At 36.0% G+C, this 23,274-nt stretch overlaps 1 protein-coding gene across 6 annotated transcripts in view; it reads left to right on the top strand.

Annotated features, from left to right (window-relative positions):
* LOC126832117 (PDF receptor) overlaps positions 1-23,274 on the top strand; it is a 129,018-nt gene that overhangs the window by 92,881 nt on the left and 12,863 nt on the right. For 5 of the 6 annotated variants that reach the window (XM_050562809.2, XM_050562810.1, XM_050562811.2 and 2 more), the window contains exons 3-11: positions 760-867; positions 2,220-2,383; positions 6,584-6,687; positions 10,288-10,453; positions 11,200-11,356; positions 15,090-15,150; positions 17,702-17,771; positions 20,747-20,832; positions 22,893-23,073. In XM_050562809.2, the coding sequence (XP_050418766.1) occupies positions 760-867; positions 2,220-2,383; positions 6,584-6,687; positions 10,288-10,453; positions 11,200-11,356; positions 15,090-15,150; positions 17,702-17,771; positions 20,747-20,832; positions 22,893-23,073 (1,097 nt within the window). Of the gene's footprint in view, positions 1-759; positions 868-2,219; positions 2,384-6,583; positions 6,688-10,287; positions 10,454-11,199; positions 11,357-15,089; positions 15,151-17,701; positions 17,772-20,746; positions 20,837-22,892; positions 23,074-23,274 lie in introns of those variants that run through there. The other variant, XM_050562812.1, reaches the window with a different exon arrangement.

Genomic DNA, 23,274 nt, shown 5'->3' with positions numbered 1-23,274 from the left:
CAGACCAAATTTTGGCACTTTAGAGCGGTCGTTGGTCTCTGCCCTGCTTCATCTTCTCCAGAAATTTGCACCGAACTCCAACACTTCTTGGTCCAGGCCAAGTTGTTCTAACGATAAACAAGTACAGTTACTACTTAACTGTTTTAGAAGATATATCAGCATGCTAATGCGGGGCTAAATGCAGAATTTTAAAAATCGAAACCTAAATCTGAGGAAATTGGATACCAGTCTGTCGACCACCAGCACCGTTCACTGGTTTCTTGTCCTACCAAGGATGAGAGCCAGTCTGTGGTGTGTGTGTGTACGTACATTGAGCGCAATTGTTGTTTTTTTTAGTATCGCTGGATCTGGTTGGAACATTTGAGGTAACTCTTTTTAAATTCACGCTATTGAGTGATTTTTAAAAAGAAAATTGCCCTTCGTTCTCTCCAGACCTTTGAAAACTACTGTGACGGTCAGCTATCAATAACAAGTCCGATGGTAAAATCCGACATTTCGGACTATGTCTTATGCTCAAATACATGTACTACTGTTAATTTTAGCATTTCAATGTCATTATTTTTGTTTATTTTAGATGTGTATTGCAATGTCATTATTTTTGTGTAGTTTAGATGTGTATTTTAATGTCATTATTTTTGTGTAGTTTAGATGTGTATTTTAATGTCATTATTTTTGTGTAGTTTAGATGTGTATTTTAATGTCATTATTTTTGTGTAGTTTAGATGTGTATTGCAATATCATTATTTTTGTTTATTTTAGACGTGTATTGCAATGGAACATGGGATAAATGGCTGTGTTGGCCACCGACCAAAGCTGGAGCACGTGTTCAACTGTCATGTCCGCCAATGCCAGGACTCATTGCGACTAGTAAGTATATACACAGGGGCGCCGGAACGGTGGGGCTATGGGTTCAAATGCCCACTGCCCGAAAAAGCACGCGTCAATTGCCCCGCTGCCTTTACTTTTTTTGCTGACTGTCCTTTAAAATGTTTGATCACCCTTCTCGCTTCAACTCTTCACCGATTTTAATAACTGAGCATTGGTTGCTTAGGTAAGGGGGAGATCCCATCTCGTGCTCGTCTCCGGCTATTGATTCTATTGATCTGAGTTGTATTTTGATCTGATAGGCTTTAATTAGTAGCCAGCCAGAAGACGTCAGATTTCATCGTATCTGCGCCCGATTTTCCCCTTTGTATCCCTGCCCCTCGGACGTTCCAGTACCTCTGTATATAAATGGAAACAGTCCTAGCATATATTTACGTACATGTTAACATGTCGTAGTTCAGTGCCATAGTTTCACTCAGTACCCCCTTTGGTTCGCTGCATATTTGTATTTACCGATAGTTACAAAAACACTACCATAGCATGCCACCACATACTTGAACAGATATTTAATGACCTTGGTGTTTAAGAATTGTTTGTCATTAAGAATTGTTTCATTAGACTTTAATAATTTTTTTAAAGATCGCCTGAATAATCATTAAGATACGTCAATTTTATGTTGTATTACTCATAATTTTACTTTTGATATCGGCAGGGCTGCTCAGGGTAAACTACTGCTATGAATACTGTCTAGCCAGACTTGAAGTAATAATTGTATTTATTTGTGATTAACGGCGATTGGTGACTGACAAAATCTATGATAAATCGCAATATTGTTATGAAACGTTTTCATGTAGCATATTACATTTTGTAATGAATCCCGCTTTCGTAGTAATTCGAAGCGAGACAATTGTCATTCCAGACCGATGTAAAATTTTATATATTAAATGTAACAAATGCTGATTTTATTGGCAAGTTACACCGAATATGATAAATTCTGTATAGAAAACTTTCATTTGAACCACGCCTATACAAATACGTTAAATATGCATTTTTATTTCATTGCTAAACTTGCCTATTGTCGACTTTTTATGTGCTTCAAATGTTATTTATCAGGCATCATCATCAACTCTCTCGACTGACCATGATATTAAATGGGTTGGAACACCATTACCATTTACATTTAATTGTTCAACATTAAAAGAGAGAGAGAGAGAGAGAGAGAGAGAGAGAGAGAGAGAGAGGGGGGCGTAGAAACCATTACTCTGTGACTAGTGCCATGCAGTGGCCGGGTGTGTACCCACTCTTTCAGAACACCTTGTACCAATCCTCATTCAGTGGCTCACATCGTATGTAAATATAATATACAGTAGTGGATAATTTGTTTTTAATTTAAGATTTCGCCTACAGAAATTGTCGGTCTGATGGTAAATGGGAAGGAAAAACACCCAGTGATAATAGTATGCCTAATGGCTATTCTAACTATTTAAACTGCTATACACAAGAAGCAAGAGAAATATTTGATAAGTATATAGCTGATAAAACCCCAGCACAGAAACAGGTAGGTGGCACTCTTCCTATTTTTTTGATTGGGCTTAACACCCGCTTCCACCTAGGGTGATATAACAGACAAATGGCTATTACTTTCCCCGTTGTTACCTATACCTTGAAAAGTGGGATACAGACCACTAACATTTGTCAACATAGACTTTAATGTGTCTTTTTAACATGCTCTCTACCCCCCCCCCCCTCCACCACCACCACCACCACCATCATCACCATGTTCTTGGTCTTGGTTCTTTGGCTGAACACTCTCTACCACAATTGGGAGGAAGGGATGGCGACGCTTCAATAACAGGAACGGAAATCGTAGTAATTGGTGGTGTACAGTAGAACTGGAAATTTATGTGCTTTCCACGCTGTGAACTTAGTTCCTGATCGTACGATGTCACAGACCGTTACTAAAGGAACTAGTGGAAACTCAGATTCAGTGTAGAATACAGAATTATCGAGAACTGTATGTCTAAAGTAACGTAAGATTATTATAAACTCCTATTTTGTCTTAATATAATGCTTTCACTATCTAAAACACCAAATACTGGTTTATACTTTATAAATATTTTTCTGAAGAATGACGTTATGGATTCGCTAAAACCTTTTTGTTTCTAGCCAACCGGAAACCTAGACATAGTCAGGAAGTGGCTTATTATGATCTGTAATGTCTCTGTCGTTCTATTAATGACAACCCAAACCCCAATGTTAACATTATTCTCTAGCTGTAAACATTTCACATTTTATAACGGTACTTATTAGAGTCTACAATTATATTAATGAAAGTTATAAACGAACATCTCTAATTTAGAATTAAAGTATTATGGGCTTGGTATCATTCAGATTTTGCACTGTATTTATTTGTCTTGTCCTAAAATTGCCAGATAATTAAACCGAATAGGTTATTTGAAAAATTGTAGCTCTTACATGATGCTGTCTACAAGAACATCAGAAAAGCAACACATGACAATATCTATATAAATACGGTCCTGAATGCAAATTTAATTTAATTTCTACATGAAAAAATCTGATTTAGGCTACGCCAATGTGATCTTCTGTTCCTTGAAAATATCTGTAAAAATGTTCCTTCTTATTTCATTGTGAAACAGACTTATTTAACAAAACAAATGTATTTGATTGTGCTGTTCATAAGCTTTTACTTCCAAATGTTTAAGTTTTGAATTTTTAAACGAAACATCTTTCACTGATTTAAAGTTACAATTTCATATTTTCTAAGAAGGTCAAAACATAATTATTTCTATGTCTTTTGCTCAATAGGATGTCAACTCACTATTATACGATCATAGGTGTCATTCTGACACTTAAAACTCATTTACACCGGAAATAAAAACACAATTACCTCCCAATTACCTCCCTTTTTTCTATTCTTCACCATGGAGTAGCTCTCTTCAAACGTTTGAATTTAAAGATGAAAATGATATTTTTGCCAATTTCTCAACTGGCAATAGTGAATTATAGGATTAATAGGATTATTCTTTTACAGGGTAGGACTGTTTATAGATACCATCTATTTTAAGGCTTTATTTTAATAAATTTTAAAAATATAACTTAAAAATATGAAATTGCAACTTTAAGTGGTTATTTATGTATCAAGAACCTGAAGGACATTCTGCACACAGAGAATTATCTACCCTAAATGGCGGCCATATCCGACAATGAGTATACTGTTTTGTAATGCAGTCCGATTCTGGTTCCCATATGTTATACAAAAAAGACTAATTAAACCTTTTTAATTTTTTTAAATGGAAGCAGAATATATACTTCTCAAAGGTTTCTTGAAATATACTTAGTGATTTTGACTAAAGTCGACGATTTAGGACTTTAAATATCAGTCAACTAGCTTAGTTTCTGTTCTCAACTGTAGACAGGTAGCCTAAGTTTAGTATGCCTGAAGAACAGATATTGAGATTGATGTGGCCTTTTGTTATAAATATAACAGATTAACACTTTATGTACATCAAAGTATCTTATTCAAGGTAACCTTATTCAAGGTAAAGATTTTTAACCATTAAAAAGATCAAAGTATGTTTATGTCACAAAGATAATTGTGTTGCATCATGCACATGTGATTCCATAAATAGAAAAAAATACATATTGTTTCATGTATAAACCCAAACATCCAAAATACTCAATATTGCTATAGAAAAATAGAAAGTGTTTCTTGTTTAATGTCTAAAACACTCCATATCGTGTGATAAGTGATACAAGGTGCTCTTGATTGACGTTAATACGGACATTCAAAATACAATGTGTTTAAAGGGACAATAACATTCTTGCTGGCTTGACAGCTCCAGAAAATAAATAATAGCCTTATTCTAAGTACTAGATGTTTAAGTGTCCTACCTGTTGTGTAAATTATCTATTACACCCTATTTTACTTGTCCAGAGGGTTCGAAAATATTTTTAAATCCAAGTCACATTTGAAAAGGTTTACGTTAGGCTTTTCAAATCATTTAGTTGAATTTTTCCAATTTTTTTAAATTAGGTGTGTTAAGATGAAATTTGTATTACCAATTAATTGGAATATTATAAAATAGTACAATTTGTTGACCAGAATAAAGATTGGGACATATTATTCAGTTACAACAAGAGTGATATTGGGCCTTTAAACATATCATGTTTAAACACATTTACAACAAGAGTGGTATTGAGCCTTTAAACATATCAGAAGTCCGGGAAGTTTTCTCAGGGGTGCTGTAAAATTGACGGACAATGTACATCTATTTTTTAAATGGTCGACATTTTTTCCAGTCCCCCCCCACCATTTCTTGTTACGGGCCTGGACACAAGAGGTTTTTGAAGTCAATATATACATTTAGGGCATCAACTTGTTTTGTTTATAAAAATATTTCGTTATTTGGAACCGGAAAGATTGGTTCTGCTGTTTTTACTAGATTTCACTGTCTTTGTCTTTCAATTATGAAACATATTATTCTACATTCGTTATGTTACATCAATATGGCTTCCATTTTAAAGCCTTTTAGATTTGCACTTAGTCTGGTGTATTTATGAGATATAAAGATCGACAAGCTAGTGGAAGTCGTATGGTTTTTGTCGTAAAATATTATCTTCCTAATATTAATACCCATTGTGTTGCCAAATTTCTTCTTTTGTATGTCAGACACACACAACGACATACTTCTTGTAAGGCCATGCCAATTTGATTCTCTGTTCTTCAGGAACCACCTGCAAACATTTTACTTCTCATTTCTTTGGGAAAAGGACTTATTTAAATATAAAAAGTACTCGCTATTACATATCAATTTTTAAGTTTTGAATTTTTAACCAAAGCATCTTTCACATGATTTAAGTTGCCATTTATTTATAAATACCCCGAAGAACATAACAATAAATTGATGTGACCTAAGAGTAATTTTATTACAACGGGGAGCATTAACTAGGAAACACGGTTAAAACAAGGACGAATTACAGTAAACACATGGACACTAAAAATCTTTTGTACCAAAAGCTTTTAGATTTTAAGGAATCCATTTGAAAAGTTAATGTTCTGGAATATCACATGACACGATTAGAAAAATCACTTTGCAATTTGTATTCAAGTGACTCTATTTAACTTTTGTAGGCCTACTTGTATTGGACATATGTTTTCTGGGTTAATGCCCAGCATTAATGCTTGTGACTGTGTTCGCCCATCACGCTTTGTTGCCTCGATCCGCCCCTACATATGTGGTATCAAATTAACCAGCATGCCCCCCCCCCCTAATATTTTAGGCCATCTGGGACCCGGGCAAATAGGGCCTTGGCCCCGGGCGAATCACTCTTCGTCGCCGCGTTTCATCCCTACACATGTGGTATCAAATTAACCAGCATGACCCCGTAAATATTTTAGGTCCCCCGGGGCCCCCGGGAAAATTGGGCCGGGGGCGTATTTGGGTCCGTGTGAATTGGGTCACTGATAACTTTGGGTCCCAGGCGAATTTGGGTCCCATGCGAATTTGGGCCCCATACGAATTTGGGCCTCAAGTATCCTGCTAGTTGTTTTATATTGTGTGGTTATAATCAAATTCTTTTCTACAAGCGCCACAGAGCAGCATCGCAAGCTGAATTTTGGTGTCATACAAGTTCAGTAAATTATTATTTTTTATTATTATGCATTAATAATTTTTGTATGTTTCAGTTTTTCTGACATAAATCATAATTTAAAAAGATTTAACATTCTTCATTTTAGCTGATGTATGATATTGTTAGAAGTACAAGAACATTAGAGATTTGTGGACTTTGTTTATCGCTGGTCGCTACCTTCTTGTCTTTGATTATATTTGCATATTTCAGGTAAGTTGCTAAAGTCGGCCTAATTTGTTTAAGCTTGATGATGTTGTGTTGGATCAACTCATTATTAACACGACAAAGCGATCCTTTAATTTTCTTGTATATTGTCACTTTCGTATTATTTTTAACTTCCGCTTACATACAGTTGCTAGTTTCGTATACATATATACATGTATATATCTTCTCTTCCGCTCATATGCTGTCTGATACCATTCTATACAAACACGACCTGTGCAGTTCTAAAAAAAGAGACAGATCCAGGTGTCGGTCCACTGTAAATAATAGCATAAAACATTTACTTATTATTGAACAGGTACATATACATGTATATTGGTTGGGGTTACGGAATGTAGCTGGTGAAATCGAATGTTGTTTTCGGGTCCAGATATACGCCATAAATGACCAATGACGGTCTGATTTTTCAAAACTTGCTCCGGGGAGCATCAACCGCACACCCACTCACCCCCAACCAAAATCTCTGCCTCGGCCACTTTTCTGAAATATAGAATGTTCAAACAAAACAATAAAGGCAACAAATTAATATATTCTTCCGTTTAATATCCTCGTTGTCAGAAATGTTAAATGGTAAACGTTCAGTGAAGCAAATTTTAACAAAGGAAGTAGACTTTTAAAGGGACAATAACACTCTTGCTGGCTTCACAGCTCCTGAAAATAAAAAAACTAGCCTTATTCTAAGTACTAGATGTGTTAGTGTCCTACTTGTTGTGAAAATTATCCATTAAATCCTATTTTACTTGTCCAAAGGGTTTAAAAATATTTTTAAATCCAAGTCACATTTGAAAAGCTTTACGTCAGGCTTTTCAAATCATTTAGTTGAATTTTTCCAATTTTTTAAATTAGGTGTGTTAAGATGAAATTTTTATCATCAATTAATTGGAATATTGTAAAATAGTACAATTTGTTGACCAGAATAAATATTGGGACATATTATTCAGTTACAACAAAAGTGGTATTGGGCCTTTAACTGGTGTATCTTATTAAACAAATGTGCTTTCTAAAATAATTAGTTTTCGGTGTCGACTAATTACCCGGTTGTAATGGGTTTCTTGACAAATTCTTATACGCTTGAGAGAAACAATATTAGTTAGGTTTATTTCCCTGAGGAGTAGGGATTCGGGATTTGGGGGCGGGGGGGGGGGGGCGCTAGTCAAATGGTCAAGTACCCAGGACCTAATCTCAATTGAAATGAAATGAAATGAAATGGAGTTTAACGTCCTACTTTTTTGCTCAGACTGGGCTAATGAAGACGGGCATACGCCATAGAGTGTACTATGAGGGAAATTTTGCCCGGTCAGCGGCACTATAGCCTACTCTTATATCGAATTCCAACTGCCAAGAGATCTTTTACGTGCATGCCAATGTATACACGGGGCCTCAGTTTTCAGTTCCATCCGAACGACTAGACAGCTGTCCTTGTCAGACCTTCCGTCCTGCACACATAATCTCAAAGATAACAAATCTGAAAGATAACTAGTTATAAGACGTAGAGAAAGTACAACTATAAAATTATAGCTTAATTTAATGTTTGAACTTAATCAATCATCTTGACAACCTGTCACCAAGACAAGTGACCAATCAAACCAAACATTAACGGAACTACTTAGTTGACATATCGGACATCTAAGGACTTGGGTATCCTGTGTAAATAACTTGTTTGGAAGATTTTCAGTTGTTTACTAAATGAAAGCTTAAAGTTACATCTGCGCCCGTCATTGCTTTGTTTTTTTGGACGACAATTGGGAAATGAAATGAGGTTTAACGCCCTACTGTTCTGCTTGTGTGCTATGAGGGAAATTGTGCCCGCATAGCGGCGCTACGGCCTACTCTGATATCGAAGTCCAACTGCCCAGGAATCTTCTACGTACACGCAAATGTGTTCACGGGACTTCGTAACATCGGAATGACTAGACAGCTGCCCTCCGTCCTTCACCACTGACAAGGGGAAACCACGCCGGAAAATCCCAAGGAACTTCCTCGACCAACACCAAGAGCGAACCCCGACCTCCGGGCTAGCGAGCCAGTGTCTTACCTACTTAGCCACAGTGGCTCCACGACAATTCGGACAGACCGGTTGGGGATATAGGAAATCCCGCACGCCCAGTTAGACATCACAAGAATCAGGGTTTAAAGGCTATTGGGTGATAGGGTTATAACCTTAGCCCTAATAGGTAGATGAATTTTTCGCAGGGCGGTATCTATGCCCTTAAAGGTGTATTATGTTAGCGCTAAATCTGCCCATTGCAGGTCTTTTTATGGCTTCAAATGTTATATAAATTAGAATTTAGACATCTATTCAGATAGCTTGGATTGGGATCATTAGACAATCCACCCCATTTAATCGGTTCAAGTTTTATGGAAAATCAAGACCTCGTTTACCATCGTAGCAATGATAATCGAGACTGTGCTATTCCTTCATAACTTCGCTCAGAATAAAGTAATGTGACTGACATTTCAATACCAGTACATTTCCTTTTCTCATTATCTATCTGTGAACTATTATAGCAAGAACGACCAGCTCTTTATCTTTTTTTAAGAATCATAATGCATCTTTTAGTAAAAGTTGAAGTTTTGTGAATTGCCATAAGAATACAACTAGATTATTTTAGTGGAAATCTTACGAAATGGAAACTTTATCTGGGGTTTAAAATAGATCCTTATGAACATAATATTATTAACGATCTTCTGTTTATTCCCCGCCAATGATTCCAGTGTATATGAGCTTAAAAAAATAAGCTTGTGATAGAAGAGCAGTTATTTATATCTTCTATTGGCACGTTTACTCATTTATCGTGACTACATTACGTACGTTGAAAAAATACATTTTATTTATTGAGTTAAATAAATTATTGATAAAGCAATCTTGAAAGAATATTATAAACGTGTTGACCACGACCAATATGAATTGTGTTGCACCACTCCCGTTCCATTCTCGTCTTCTGGATAGTTCGTTTCATCAGAGGTACCAACCGTCCATGGCCACAAGCTTACTGGACATCATTGGGGTAGTCAAACATTCTTTGTTTTTTTGGGGGGGATTTTGTTGTTGTTTCACTTTTACCAATGAAATGTTTTGCCATTAAATCATACAAATTACGGTAATTGAAGGTTAGTATGTATAGAAATTGGTTGGAAAGAACTTATACAGTATAGTTATTAATTAGCCGATGTATAATAACTGGCTATGAAAGATCTTACTACATGTGTAAAAGTGTGGCTTAGTCAAATAGTGATCAATAGTGGTGTACATCATTCATTAAAATACAAATGTGACATTATTAAAATAAGGACATGATCTATGGTTAAACAATTACACTATTTGAATCGTAGCTACGTTTTTATAGTGATTCTCTTGTCGTTGTAATGCAGTTGAAATAAAAATGATAAAAAATTGAGAAACTGCCAAAGCGTCACATTTTGTTCGAACTTTGATAGACAGTGGCTCCTTAACATTTCCAAATTTTGCAAAATAAGGACCTCCCTAACCTGCATTTTAGCTCTTGCATAATGCATCTTTGAGATTTAATGCATATGCCTTGAGCATACCTGTATGTTAAACATTTTTGTTGTTGTGTGTATTTGTAGAGGCTTGAAATGTAATCGAACAAGGATCCACAAGAATTTATTCGTAGCAATTATAGTGCAAGTCATCATAGAATTAATTCTGTATATAGATCAACACGTTGCTAGGGCGGCTGGTGGCGAGGGCTCAGGTGCGCCGAGTGGTCAAAGTGGTGCCATCTATGATACTGTAAGTTTTTATTTATAGGGTTGGAAATGTATGTTAACAGAGGTATAATGAAGTCCTCGCAAATGTCCTGTTAAATTCAAATATATCGTATACATTTCTTTTAATTTGTTTTTAAATAAATTTAATTATGTGCTTAGTCCATTTTCTGGGGGTGGAATGCTTGTGGCGTGTGCTTGAGAAAATAAAGTCTGTTATTGAGTCAAGTGATGTGGTTGGAATCCCACACCTGTACATGACAAGGAGTGGGGCAGTCTCTCCAACCTCATGGGTTTCCTCTAGGTTCTCTGATTCCCCCACCCCACCCCCACAGTCAAAGTCCCCTATGCTCAAGCACATTTTTAAAATAACCTAGTATGTGTCGAGTTGGCGTTAAAACCCCATTCGATTTCTCTCTATTCAGAACACCTGGTACCACTTTAATGTGGGATTACGTCCAGCCCAGGTTCGGAAGGGACATATTTGCAAACAGAAACATCTTTTCTAAATGGATTTTCGCAATGTAATAGGGTTGGTGTGGGAATATCAGATGTAAACACTACAATATGTTCAGTAATGTCATTACTTAAATTCTATATTTATTTTCAGTAATGCAATTACTTAAAGCCTGAATTTTCAGTAATGTCATTACATTACTTAAATTCCATATTTTCAATAATACCATTACTTAAATTCCATATTTTCAATAATGCCATTACTTAAATTCTATATTTTCAGTAATGCAATATCTTAAATTCTAAATTTTCTAGCCTGTGTTTTGTGAAGTGCTGTATGCCTTGCTAGAATATACTAAAACTGTCAAGTTTATGTGGATGTTTATCGAAGGATTATATTTACACAACATGATAGCTGTATCCGTGTTCTCGAGTAAACCCTCCTACGCTCTCTACTACACTGTTGGATGGGGTAAGTACAACACGTTTACTTTTACATATCCTTGACCCTTCAAAAACTATTGCCAAGGCAGTGGTCCTATTTGTGTTTTTGGCTTTTAATGAGAGATCGAAATCAAATCTAGTGGGAACTAGAAGAAATTTTTTAATGTATTTTGTTTGTATCTAATCAATGTATTACTTGTATGTACATCCACGCGTGTAATGTATTTCGTCTATGAAATGTATTACTTGTATGTACATCTACATGTGTAATATATTACTAGTATGAACATCTACATTTGTAATATATTACTTGTATGTACCTCTACATGTGTAATGTATTACTTGTATGAATATCTACATGTGTAATGTATTACTTGTATGAACATCTACATGTGTAGGGGGGGGGGGGTTGGATGGCCTGTCATTGAGTCAACTGGCGTGGTTTCGAACCCCCGGTTGTACGTGACAAGGAGTAGGGTCGCCTGTCCAATCTCGTGGGTTTTCTCCGGGTCCTCCGATTTCCTCCCACTGTTAAACCCCAGTGGACGTTAAACTTTCTCTCTCTCTACATGTGTATGTATTACTTGTATGTACATTTACATGTGTAATGTATTACTTGTATGCATATCTATACGTGTAATGTATTATTAGATATATGTCTAACTAAATCCATGCTGGTTCATGTTGGTAACTTTTACGCTGCAGTATAGTCAGTTAATTCGTTTGTTCTTGGGGCTTAACGTCCGCTTCCACCTTGGGTGATGTCGTAGACAAGTGTTTCCTAAGAAACATACCAGAGGAGCGAAATAATAGGCATAGGTAGGCGACGAAAGAATGATCAGGGTAAAGACACAGTGAACTTGTCTGCGATATCACCTTCGGTGGAAGCGGACGTTAAACCCACTCTTTCATCCAGCTAATAAAAAGATCATTAGTCTCGGGCAAGAATTGTTACAGCCAATTACAATTGATAAAATCACCAAGAACAGATAACTGATAAATAAGACGGTAGATGATCCGATGTTCTTTTTATAAAACCTGACGAATTAGAACTGCAGTAATGAATAAAACTTATTACTTATTTCAGTAGATCTCCCGTATATTTACAAATTAAATGAGATTTAACGTCCTACTTTTCTGCACCATCCCATCTTCAATAGAAAGCTTGATCTCGCTTTCGGCACTAATTTCGATTTAGTATAAGCCCAGCTTGTGAGCCTATCAGATTCCTCGATCGTCGCGAATACCATGTCTCGCGCTTTCAAGCTAAAATGTCTACCTGTGCTAATCGAGTTGCAAAGTTCAATGTTCGTTCAACTTGAAGGTTTCTGTGGAGGTCGCCATGTCACAACCAATGATTGGACGCTACTATTCTCGTGTCAGGAGATAACGTAGCTATAAGTTCGGGAATTGTGAAGTAATCTAACAGCGTCCAGATGTTGTACAACTCACAGTCATTGCTTCAGGAACATGGCACTAACGAAAATTGGCTATGAGGGGAATTTACCTGGAAAACTGCATTACAGCCTACTCCTATTTCAAATTCCAATTCCCAACGGTTCTTTTACGTACACGCCAACATGTACACTGCACCTTGATTTTCCATCTTATCGAACTGACTAGACACTGTTTCTTGCCAGGCCGTGTATTTAAAACTAATTAAAGCTAAAATTGGAAAAATATCTCGATAAATTACTCAAACATGGGTTGATCATAAGGTCAGCGTATGACACATCTCCAACATGTGTCATATAAATATAAATATCTCTTAAGGAACTTCCGCTTCATCTTTGATTACTGTGTAAAATATTGTCTGGAGCTTCATCCTTTGAAACTAAATCAGTTAATACATTCACCCTTTTTGATCATTCATTCGGTATTTAATTGTCATGATTTTGTAATGATGTATTTTGTCATATATCACTATTTAACTTCTATACCTTTGATTAAAACAAGTGATGCAAAAACCAATAAAATTAATTCATATCAATTTCTAAATGTGGTCAATCTTCAAAGAAGTTTTGCATTCTTTATTTAGTCGCCCGTAAGTATGCATTGAGCGCATTTAATCAAGTATATTCTTTTCTATGTCACTTCTAAAAAAATACTGAAACGTCTGTAATTTTCCAGTCTATGCATTATCCGGTCTGATGTTTTGACATATAAAATATATGTCATGTGTGTTAGAGACTATAATGACGTGGATAATCTAGACTTTCCTTATTTAATATAGCAATATAATTTTACTCCAACTTCCTGAATCAGATTGATGGAAATATGTCGATTAAAGCGACATTCTGTACAGTAGTAAATTGCGTCAACAGCATTTCCGTTTTAACTTTTCATATTTATTTTTATGTACCCCCACCCCCCCACACACACACCCCAAAACAACACTAAACCCCATATGTTAGTCCCGAAATTATCTAGTTGGTGTCGAGTGGACATTGAACACAGTTTTCTCTTTCTCTTATTATGGTATATTGGCTCTTTAACGTGAAATATAATACTTTTTTAATGTTAGTAGGATGTTAACCCGAATACTTTTTTAATGTTAGTAGGACGTTAACCAGAATATTTTTTTAAAGTTGAACTAGAATAAAGCTACATAACTTCGTATTGATTATTTGAAAAAAAAATTTGCTAACACGGATTTGACAAATAACTTTAATTTTTTTGTCTAATCACGTTGTAATGTTGTAAAAAAAATATGAAAGATGAATCAATTATTTAACAAAGGGAGTTGTCATTAGGTTTAGTTGAAAATGTATATTTCAACATCTAGAATTCTTACAGTTTGTGATATCTAGAATCCAAAGTGATGTTAAGATCTAAAATTCTCACAGTTTGTGATATCTAGAATAATAAATTCTTACAGCGTGTTACATTTCGATTTCTATACATGCGTTTGACGTCATACTTTTCAACATTTATAAACTTCATTCGTAAATGGTGCACTTGATCTAGAATTCTCACAGTTTATAATATCTAGAATACTACCGTAAGTGATATTCTACAATTCTCACAGAATGATATCTGGAATACAAAGTGATGTTAAGATCTAGAATTCTCACAGTTTGTGATATCTAGAATACAAAGTGATGTTAAAATCTAGAATTCTCACAGTTTGTGATATCTAGAATTCTCGCGGTTTGTGATATTTAGAATACAAAGAGATATTAAGATCTAGAATTCCCACAGTTTGCGATATCTAAAATACAAAGAGATACAGTTTGTGATATATACAGAGTGATATACATGAGTTTAAGATAACACTTTTCACCATTTATAAACATCATTCATAAATAGTGCACTAGAACTCTCACAGTTTGTGACATCTCGAGAACTAAGTGATATTAAGATCTAGAATGTGGATAGTTTGTCATACAAGGGTTCTTTAAGAAAACAAAACTTTGACATAAAATCGCAAAAGTGTCGCTTTCGTTGGATTGTGGTGATTGGATTGACAATTTAATCGTATAGAGCTTGCTTCATCACAAGTCGAAATTACACATCAGATCAATCCAATTATATACGTTATTTGACCTAGTAAATCAAATAGGTATTATAGCGCCTTTAAATAGGCAGTAAATCGAATACAATTTCTTTGTTCCACCCAAAACTCAGATATAAGCCACCCTTTTCAAGGTATAGACACGGCTATCTAAAACAAAAACAACCTGGCTATTGGCTTCTAAATCGGGTGCAATTTGTTTTCAAGAAAATTAATTGGTTTGGGTTTTTTTTATATATATTTCCAGGATTACCAATGGTATTGACCATAGCCTGGGCTATTCCTATGGCACAGACCCATCACGTACAGTAAGTTTTAATAATTTAGTTTTTACTTGGACGTCATCTATGAAATGAAATGAGTTTTAACGTCCTACTGTTGTGCTCTTACTGGGCGTATAAAGACGGACATACGCCATGTATTGTGCCACGAGATAACTTTTGCCCGGACAGCGGCACTACGGCCTACTCTTATATCGAATTCCAACTGTCAAGGGTTCTTTTACGTGCATGCCAATGAGTACACGGAACCTCAGTTTTTCGTTAGTGAGCCAACGTCCTACTCACTGATTCACCATGATTCCAGGAAGTCATCTATAAAGATACTACACATATTAACGTTGATGTATATATCTTAAAGATGCATTATGTAAGATTGCTATATACTTTAATATACTGATAATGAAAATTTCAGTCAAGTTATTTTATTCTGAGTGAAGTTATAAATGTTTGAAGTTTTGAGAAGATAGTACTATTAATACGATAAGAGGCAACGTCTCGATTATCTATTTGATCTTTAAATTATTAAATAGCAAGCGTGTTCTAGTCCATATTCCATATTCGATAGTCTAGAGAGTAGATTATGATTAATTACCATATTACCATTATAATTTATATAACATTTGATGCAAAAAAAAAAAACAAAAAAAAAATTAACACAAAAAACCCCCAAAAAACATTAAATGAATTTTAAAAAAGTAATTGATATATTAATACACATTAATATCTATTGTTAGGTTTTTATGGCCGCTTTGTGTTTTTATTGTCGTGTCATATATAATCAGATATAATATATTTAGATAAATCAAATATAACACATAACAAGAATCCACATTACAGCGTGCTATGGTGTAACTTGTATAATCTACACAAAGATAATTAATTTGCTGTTGCTTCCATACTTTCCAGACTTGGGGGGGGGGGGGTGGATGGCCGAATGGTTAGCACGCACGCGCTGTATCATACGGTCTGTCATTGAGTCAACTGGCGGGGTTTCGATTCCCCGGTTGTACGTGACAAGGAATAGGGTCGCCTGTCCAACCTCGTGGGTTTTGTCCGGGTCCTCCGGTTTCCTCCCGCTGCTAAAGATCCCTATACGCGCAAGCGAATTATTGAAATATAATTTTTAACCATATGTTAGTCCCGAAATGGCCTAGTTTGTGTCGAGTGGACGTTAAACCCCATCTGCATGACACTAGTCACAGAGCAATGGTTTCTATGCGCTCGCTCTCTCGCTCTCTCTCTCTCTCTCTGTCTATCGCTCGCTCTCTCCCTCTCTCTCTCTCTCTCTCTCTCTCGCTTCCATACTTGAAATGAACAGTGCCATTTTTTTATTTCTTACATTCGCGTATCATTTCGCACAGAGTTTCGTAGTGTTCAGGATTTTTATAATCTGCTTATTGTAGATCTTTCTTTAGGCCTGAAATGTTATCTAAATTATTAATTAGACATTAATTAACCTATCCAGGTCATAATTAACTCTAGATGGCAGCACTAGCCTGCGATCTTTAGTGGATTGTGAGCTGATTTACTGCATAACTTTCCTTCTCGATTTAACGATTAAATGGATAATCGAGACTATGCTGTTTATTGTACTGACTTTAGTAATGATGACCGAGTCTAGGGGGAAATTTCAGTCGCTTAGTTCTCGGTTCATAATAGATCAATTTGAATGAAATTTTCAGCAAATTACCTTTACATTATCTAGTTTTAACTATTATAGTAAGAACTGCCAACTCGTTACCGAATCTCCCATAATGTATCTTAAATTAGGCATTTATTCATATGGCATGCCCACAATCAACCCTCTAGATTATCGGATGGCCGTGATATGGATGGATTAGAACACCTAATAATTTTACGTTAAAATGGATAAACGAGACTTGGTTTATTAGCGTAGCAATCGTACCTGACAGTTGAGGCTATATTGTCAAAACCTCAAATACTAACTTTAAATTCGCTCAGAATAAAGTAATTTGAATGAAAATTTCAACATAGTCATCTTTCACTATTTTGGAATGACCAGCTCTTGATCTAAATCTTACATAATATATATTTTTTAAAGTGTTCATATATAATGACCCCGCCTTCTGTCTGTCTCAACCGGTGGAAATGCTGATTCATAAATTAGTTAAGCTTAAGTGTTCAAGAATAAGGCCGCAGGAGTCAGATCTTTTTAAAGGTCATATGTTCATTGTAAGTATTATTGACACGGACATGGCTGTCATTTTCCCACGTTTTCCCATAAATAACGATAGAGTTATTTACCCATGACCATAGCAAAATTTTTGAATACCTAGCTGTTAAAGTGATCATCCAATCTTTTGTTTTGTATCGTTCAGATTAGACAGACAAATAAATAGCTCAGTGAATTTCGGACTTTATTTAAGGTTAAAGGGGCCTTATGCAAGATCTAATGTGCCTGTTGCAGGGCATTTTTATTCACATGAAATTCTCATAATCAAAACAAAAAAACTTATTGGTTTTAAGCTTGGTTTGCAGTACAAACCAAGAAGATTTGAAAAGAATAAAGTTGAAAGTTGTCTTTTTTTATGCCTGGCAACCTATATTTTGTTTTCAGATGTTGGTATGGCTATTATTATTTGCCTATAATATGGATAATAGAAGCTCCCCGTGTTACTGTTATAGCTGTAAGTCTAATTTATATATTAATTACAATATACAAATAATATCTCAACGCGCTTTACAGTGTTGTGGGTAGAAGTTGAAGTAAATTATTTCAACATTACTTAACATTTAGAATTGATTGTAATATTCTTTAAACAAGAATGTTTTTAACGACGATTTAAAGGAGTCATATTTTTCAGTATTTCTAATTGTAACAGGTAATTCATTCCAAGCCTTTGGTGCACTCAGCATAAATGCTCTATCCCCATATGTTTTGTTGGACTTCATAGTTGGCAAGTTGAGTCTGATAGCTTCTGATGATCTTGTTAAACGTTTCGGTGTTTGTATGCAGATAAGTTCTTTTAAATACACAGGTGCGGAAGGATCGAAAATTAATTTAAAGGTTAAACATAAAATTTTAAAGCGACATCTTTGTACAATGGGAAGCCAATGAAGGTCTCGAAGAATCGGGTTGATATGGTCACGGAGACGTGTCCGAGTCACAAGCCGGACTGCAGAATTTTGAATTCTTTGAAGTTTCTTCAGTGTTGTGTTAGGGAGGCCATGTAAAAGACTATTGCAGAAATCTAACCTAGAGGTCACGAAAGCATGAACCAATTTTTCAGCAGAAGGCTGATCCAATAGTTTTCGAATTCTCCCTATTCGCCATAAGCCAAACGAGGCCGCACTACACATACTGGAAACTTGTGACGCCATCATTCCATCTGTATCAAACATCACTCCTAGGTCACGCACGGGGTCTGAGGGACTGATCTCTGTTGCACCAATTCGTAGTCGTACATCTGTAGTGCTGACTCGCGTATCCGCCTTCTTGTATTTGGACGAAAACCAGATAACCTCCATCTTCCCATCATTTAATGCTAACATATTCGCTCGCATCCAATCCCGAATTTCGTCTACACAGGTCTCAATAGAAGCTTGAACAGTGTGAACCATCCTAGTTTCACAGCAGATGTACAATTGGGTGTCATCGGCAAACATCATGGTATGAAGACCATGCCTGACAATTATATCCTCGAGTGGGGAAACATACAATGAGAACAGCTCAGGCCCGAGAACTGAACATTGGGGTACACCGTAGTCCAGACTTGCCTCATCGGATAGATTCAGATTTATACTAACTCTCTGTGTGCGACCCCGAATGAACGAGTTTATCCAATCCAGAACTGCTCCCCCAAATCCAAAACGTGTTTGCAAACGTTGGCTAAGAATATCATGATCAATTGTGTCGAACCCGAATATTTAAATCCATGAGTTCAAACGATTGGTAAGAATCCGACTTATTCATCGAGATACTGATATTTGACTTCACAAGGAGTGCAATTCCTCCGCCTCGCCGACGATTCCGTGGCACGTGATGTACATTAAAACCACTAATCGATGACATAAAATCGGCATCAACAACAGTTCCATTCCGTTCAGTAACCCATGATTCAGTAAGCACAAATATATCTGTTTGGTTTGAAAGAACAGAGTCACATACTGCAGGAATTTTATTACTGAGAGACCTGGCATTCCACACTGTAAAATTGAGGCAATGTTCAATCAGAAATGTTGGCTGGCATTTGATTCTGGCGAGGTTTTGACTATTGACTGAGCGTAGATTAATTCCGGAATGAATTCTGGGGAAAATACCTAAGACAACGGGAATGATACGTTGTAATTTCCTGCCCCCATGTTTTAGACCATATTCTTTATGCGAAGGGATTTGAACTTTAACTTTCTTTCTTCGGCCAGCTCTATTTCCCCGAAAACGTTTAAGAATACCAAAGTTCTTGACTATAGAAAAATCATTAAATGAAAGTTTATTTCTCAATACATTGTAATTGAGAAGTTGTTGATGTGAGTAGGTGATCATCACATAAACATATTCTGCTGACCTAATGAAACTTGTCACTAGTGAGTAGATTTAATTAACACTGAGCTGCTAATAATCCAACAAAAACACAAGGTCTAAAAATAGCCCACAATGGCCAGATTAACCATTAAACAAATAACCAAAACATTGAAGATCTGATACATAGCTAAATATGTTCCAAATTAACTTGAGAATCACACAATATAATCCTGATACTGTTATTAACACATATACAGAGTTTGAAAAACACTAATAATTCCAAAGCAGTATAAAAACTGCTAAAACTGAGAGCTCATTTAGGTGCAGCCTGTCAGGCGACCATTAATTGTGACTGGTCATTCTTTTTGCCGAAATTTGTTTTTGCTGGATGGCACCAAATTAAGACACATGAGTCTAACAACTTCGCAAGCTTGTCGCATGAAACCCAAATCTAAGGCCTTTTAAATCTCGGGGTTCTCGGTTTCCAAATCAGTTGCACATGTAAACAGATGCTACATCTGTACGAAGACCAACGCAACAACGCTATGGGTCGGTTACAAGCAGGTGAATACCAGACAGATGTAGCGAGGCTGCTGAATGTTTCCCAGAGTACCATTTCTCGCCTTTGGGATAGGTACCCACAGCGAAGTTCAACACGTGGCCGCCCAGGCTCAGGCCAAACTAGAGTGACTCCATAACATAACATAACATCCGGTTATGTTATTTGCGGAAACGGTTCACAACAGCGACCTCTACTGCAGCTGCAAATCCTTGACGGCGTAGGACCTCAGACCAGACAGTCCATAGACGCCTGCGTGAAACCGTATTACGAGCCAGACGTCCCGTTAGAGCTGTTGTTTTGAAATATGCCGACACCGTCAAATCCGACTTCAATGGGTTCAGACACACAGGGTATAACCACAGCAACGCTAGTAAACAGTTTGGTTCAACGACGAGTCGCGGTTCCTGTTGCAACGAGGCGAAGGTAGAGCGAGGTTATGCCGACGACGAAATGTCACTATGCGTTTCTTTTTTTGAAGAGTATATATAGGATTTCCATGTTTTTTATAATGCTAAATATTGTGGTGTTTTAGGATTAGAGTCTAATTACTTCAAGTATGAAATTTTCTTTACTTTTAGGTAAATTTGTTCTTTTTGCTAAACATAATACGTGTTTTAATAATGAAGTTAAGAGAAACACATACGAATGAAGCCAACAGAGTTCGGTAAGTAAAAACTAAGCCTGCTAGCTCTTCAGTAACCCATTTTAGCATCAGTTGTATATGATTTAAGCCGGAAAAGATAATATTTTTGGTATCTGGCTTCCTGTACAATGGTGTGGGATAACTAGATCACTGAGAAGGAATATTTATGTGGGTCATTTGTATTGGTTCTCATATACTTGTGCATGGATTTCTGGTCAAATCTAATGAGAATACAGCCTAATAATATTTTAACGATCACAATCTCTCATTTATTATCCTGCAGCGAAGGGAGTCTGTACGTCATTCGATGGTTTGAATGTCAATATTCATTATTCAGACGATATATAGGATATGGTCTACACTATCCCATTGAATCCAAGCCCTAGAGATTATCTAGAGTTGATATTTTGATTGCTTTTTTAAAAATTAAATAATCAATTAATATGTTAAAAAAATTGGTTATAATGCACATATATTTTAAGTGTGTGAATATTAAAATAGGGTTCCATCTAGTGGTTCTGGGATATGTCGCAGGAACCACTGATGATATCTCATTTAATGGTACTTTTCACACACATTAAAGATACATTATGGGAGATTAGATAGAGAGCTGGCAGTTCTCACTATAATAGGTAAAAACTAGATAATGTAAAGGCAATTTGCTGAAAATTTCAGTCAAATTGATCCACTCTGAACAGAGCTATTAGCGATTGAATTTTGGGTCAAGCCTCGATCATCATTACTAAAGTCGGTACGACAAAAAAACATACTCTCGATTATCCATTTTGGATTTAATTATCAATGAGCGTAAAGCAGCAGAAAATATCGCAGGCTAGCGATACCATCGAGAGTTGATTATGGTCTGAATAAGTTAATTAATGTCTAATTAATAGTTTAGATAACATTTCAGGCCTAAAGAAAGACGTGCCATTGGCAGATTTAGCTTTTGCATAATGTATGTTTAACCTATTATTGTTTGTATGCCTCGTTGCATGGTTTTCTCCATGTCCTTTGCCCCCCCCACGGTGTTTCTATAATGATGCCTATGAAGACAGTAGTTAATCAGGTCTTCATACAGGATAATGACCAGAAGATGGGCATATACAATCTAGGTTATGGCGTGACGTAATTTCCTGTAATATAAATAGGCTTACGATACGTAACACCTTTAATCTTTGTCCGGTCAGTCACTGCTGTGGCGTCCTTCACCAAGGTGGCAAGAAACATGTCATGGCGCTTGTGAGTCGAGTTTAATCCCACTGAACGATCTACAAAAACAAAAACAACATGCCCGTATGTCAAAGTTTATGCTCCTAACAATGTTACCATCGCCTGGAACCCGATTTTAGTTAATTATATCTTCCTTAGCGTGTGTCATATGAAATATCAGATTTTATAAAGTAATAACATTTTTCATTACGGGTGGAAGACTTGTCATTATTCAACATTTATTGGACTGGGAAATGTTGCAAAGCGTGAATATTTGAAATAATTTCCTTTGTTACTGTCTGGAAGTTCTCCATGCATCAGTAATACAATATTTATTAAAACTTGTGACATCAAAATGACAGTTGGTGTGTCTCATTATGTGTTACTTTTTAAACGGTGCTGTGTTTCTGTGTTTCTGCTTAGTGTCGATTTGAATCAGTGTCTGCCTGGCTTTAGTTGCACAATTCCATGTTCTGTTTATTTGTGCTTCCGATTTAAGGATGCATTATGCAAGAGCTAAGTCTTCCTATTTCTGGTCTTTTTATCTGGTTTAAAATTATCATGTAGATATTTGTTCACATGATGGTCTCATATTAAAACAGCTATTTCTTGTCCAAACTTCAAACACTCATAACTTAGCTCAGAATACAGTAATTTAACTGAAAGTTTCAATAGATTGAATTGTCATTATCTGATTTTGAACTATTATTGGAGAATGACCAGCACTTCATCTAAATCTTACATAATGCATCATTAAGCCAATGTAAATGCCCTATTTATCTGTAGATTGTCTATTTTTGGAGTTCTTGTTACGAAATGAGCAACCGAGTTATTTATCTTCTTTGCTTATTAAATTTCTATTTTAATTTCAGGAAAGCAGTTAAAGCGGCCATAGTGTTACTGCCTTTATTAGGTATAACAAATTTTGTGGTGATGATAGAACCGCAACCCGATGACTTGGTAAAATTTGGATGCTGGGCCATCATTTCTCATTTCTTAATCTCTTTTGAAGGTTTCTTTATATCGTTGATATATTGCTTTTTAAATGGCGAGGTAGGTGGATTCCTTTGTTTTTGTCGTTTTCCATTTATACATTCACAGAAATAGATTTGTCTAAAGTTCAATAACATAATATGAAAGTTTTCCCCTACGGCCAATCATAAATAGTTGCGCGCACTTGATATCCCAACAATAAATCTATGGCTGTTGGCTACTGTTTTGAAGTCTCCAATTTGAGAACACATACATTCTGAT

Source organism: Patella vulgata, chromosome 9 (genome assembly GCF_932274485.2).
Source record: "Patella vulgata chromosome 9, xgPatVulg1.2, whole genome shotgun sequence".
Classification (NCBI taxonomy): domain Eukaryota; kingdom Metazoa; phylum Mollusca; class Gastropoda; family Patellidae; genus Patella; species Patella vulgata.
This window is presented reverse-complemented; position numbering and strand designations above follow the sequence as displayed.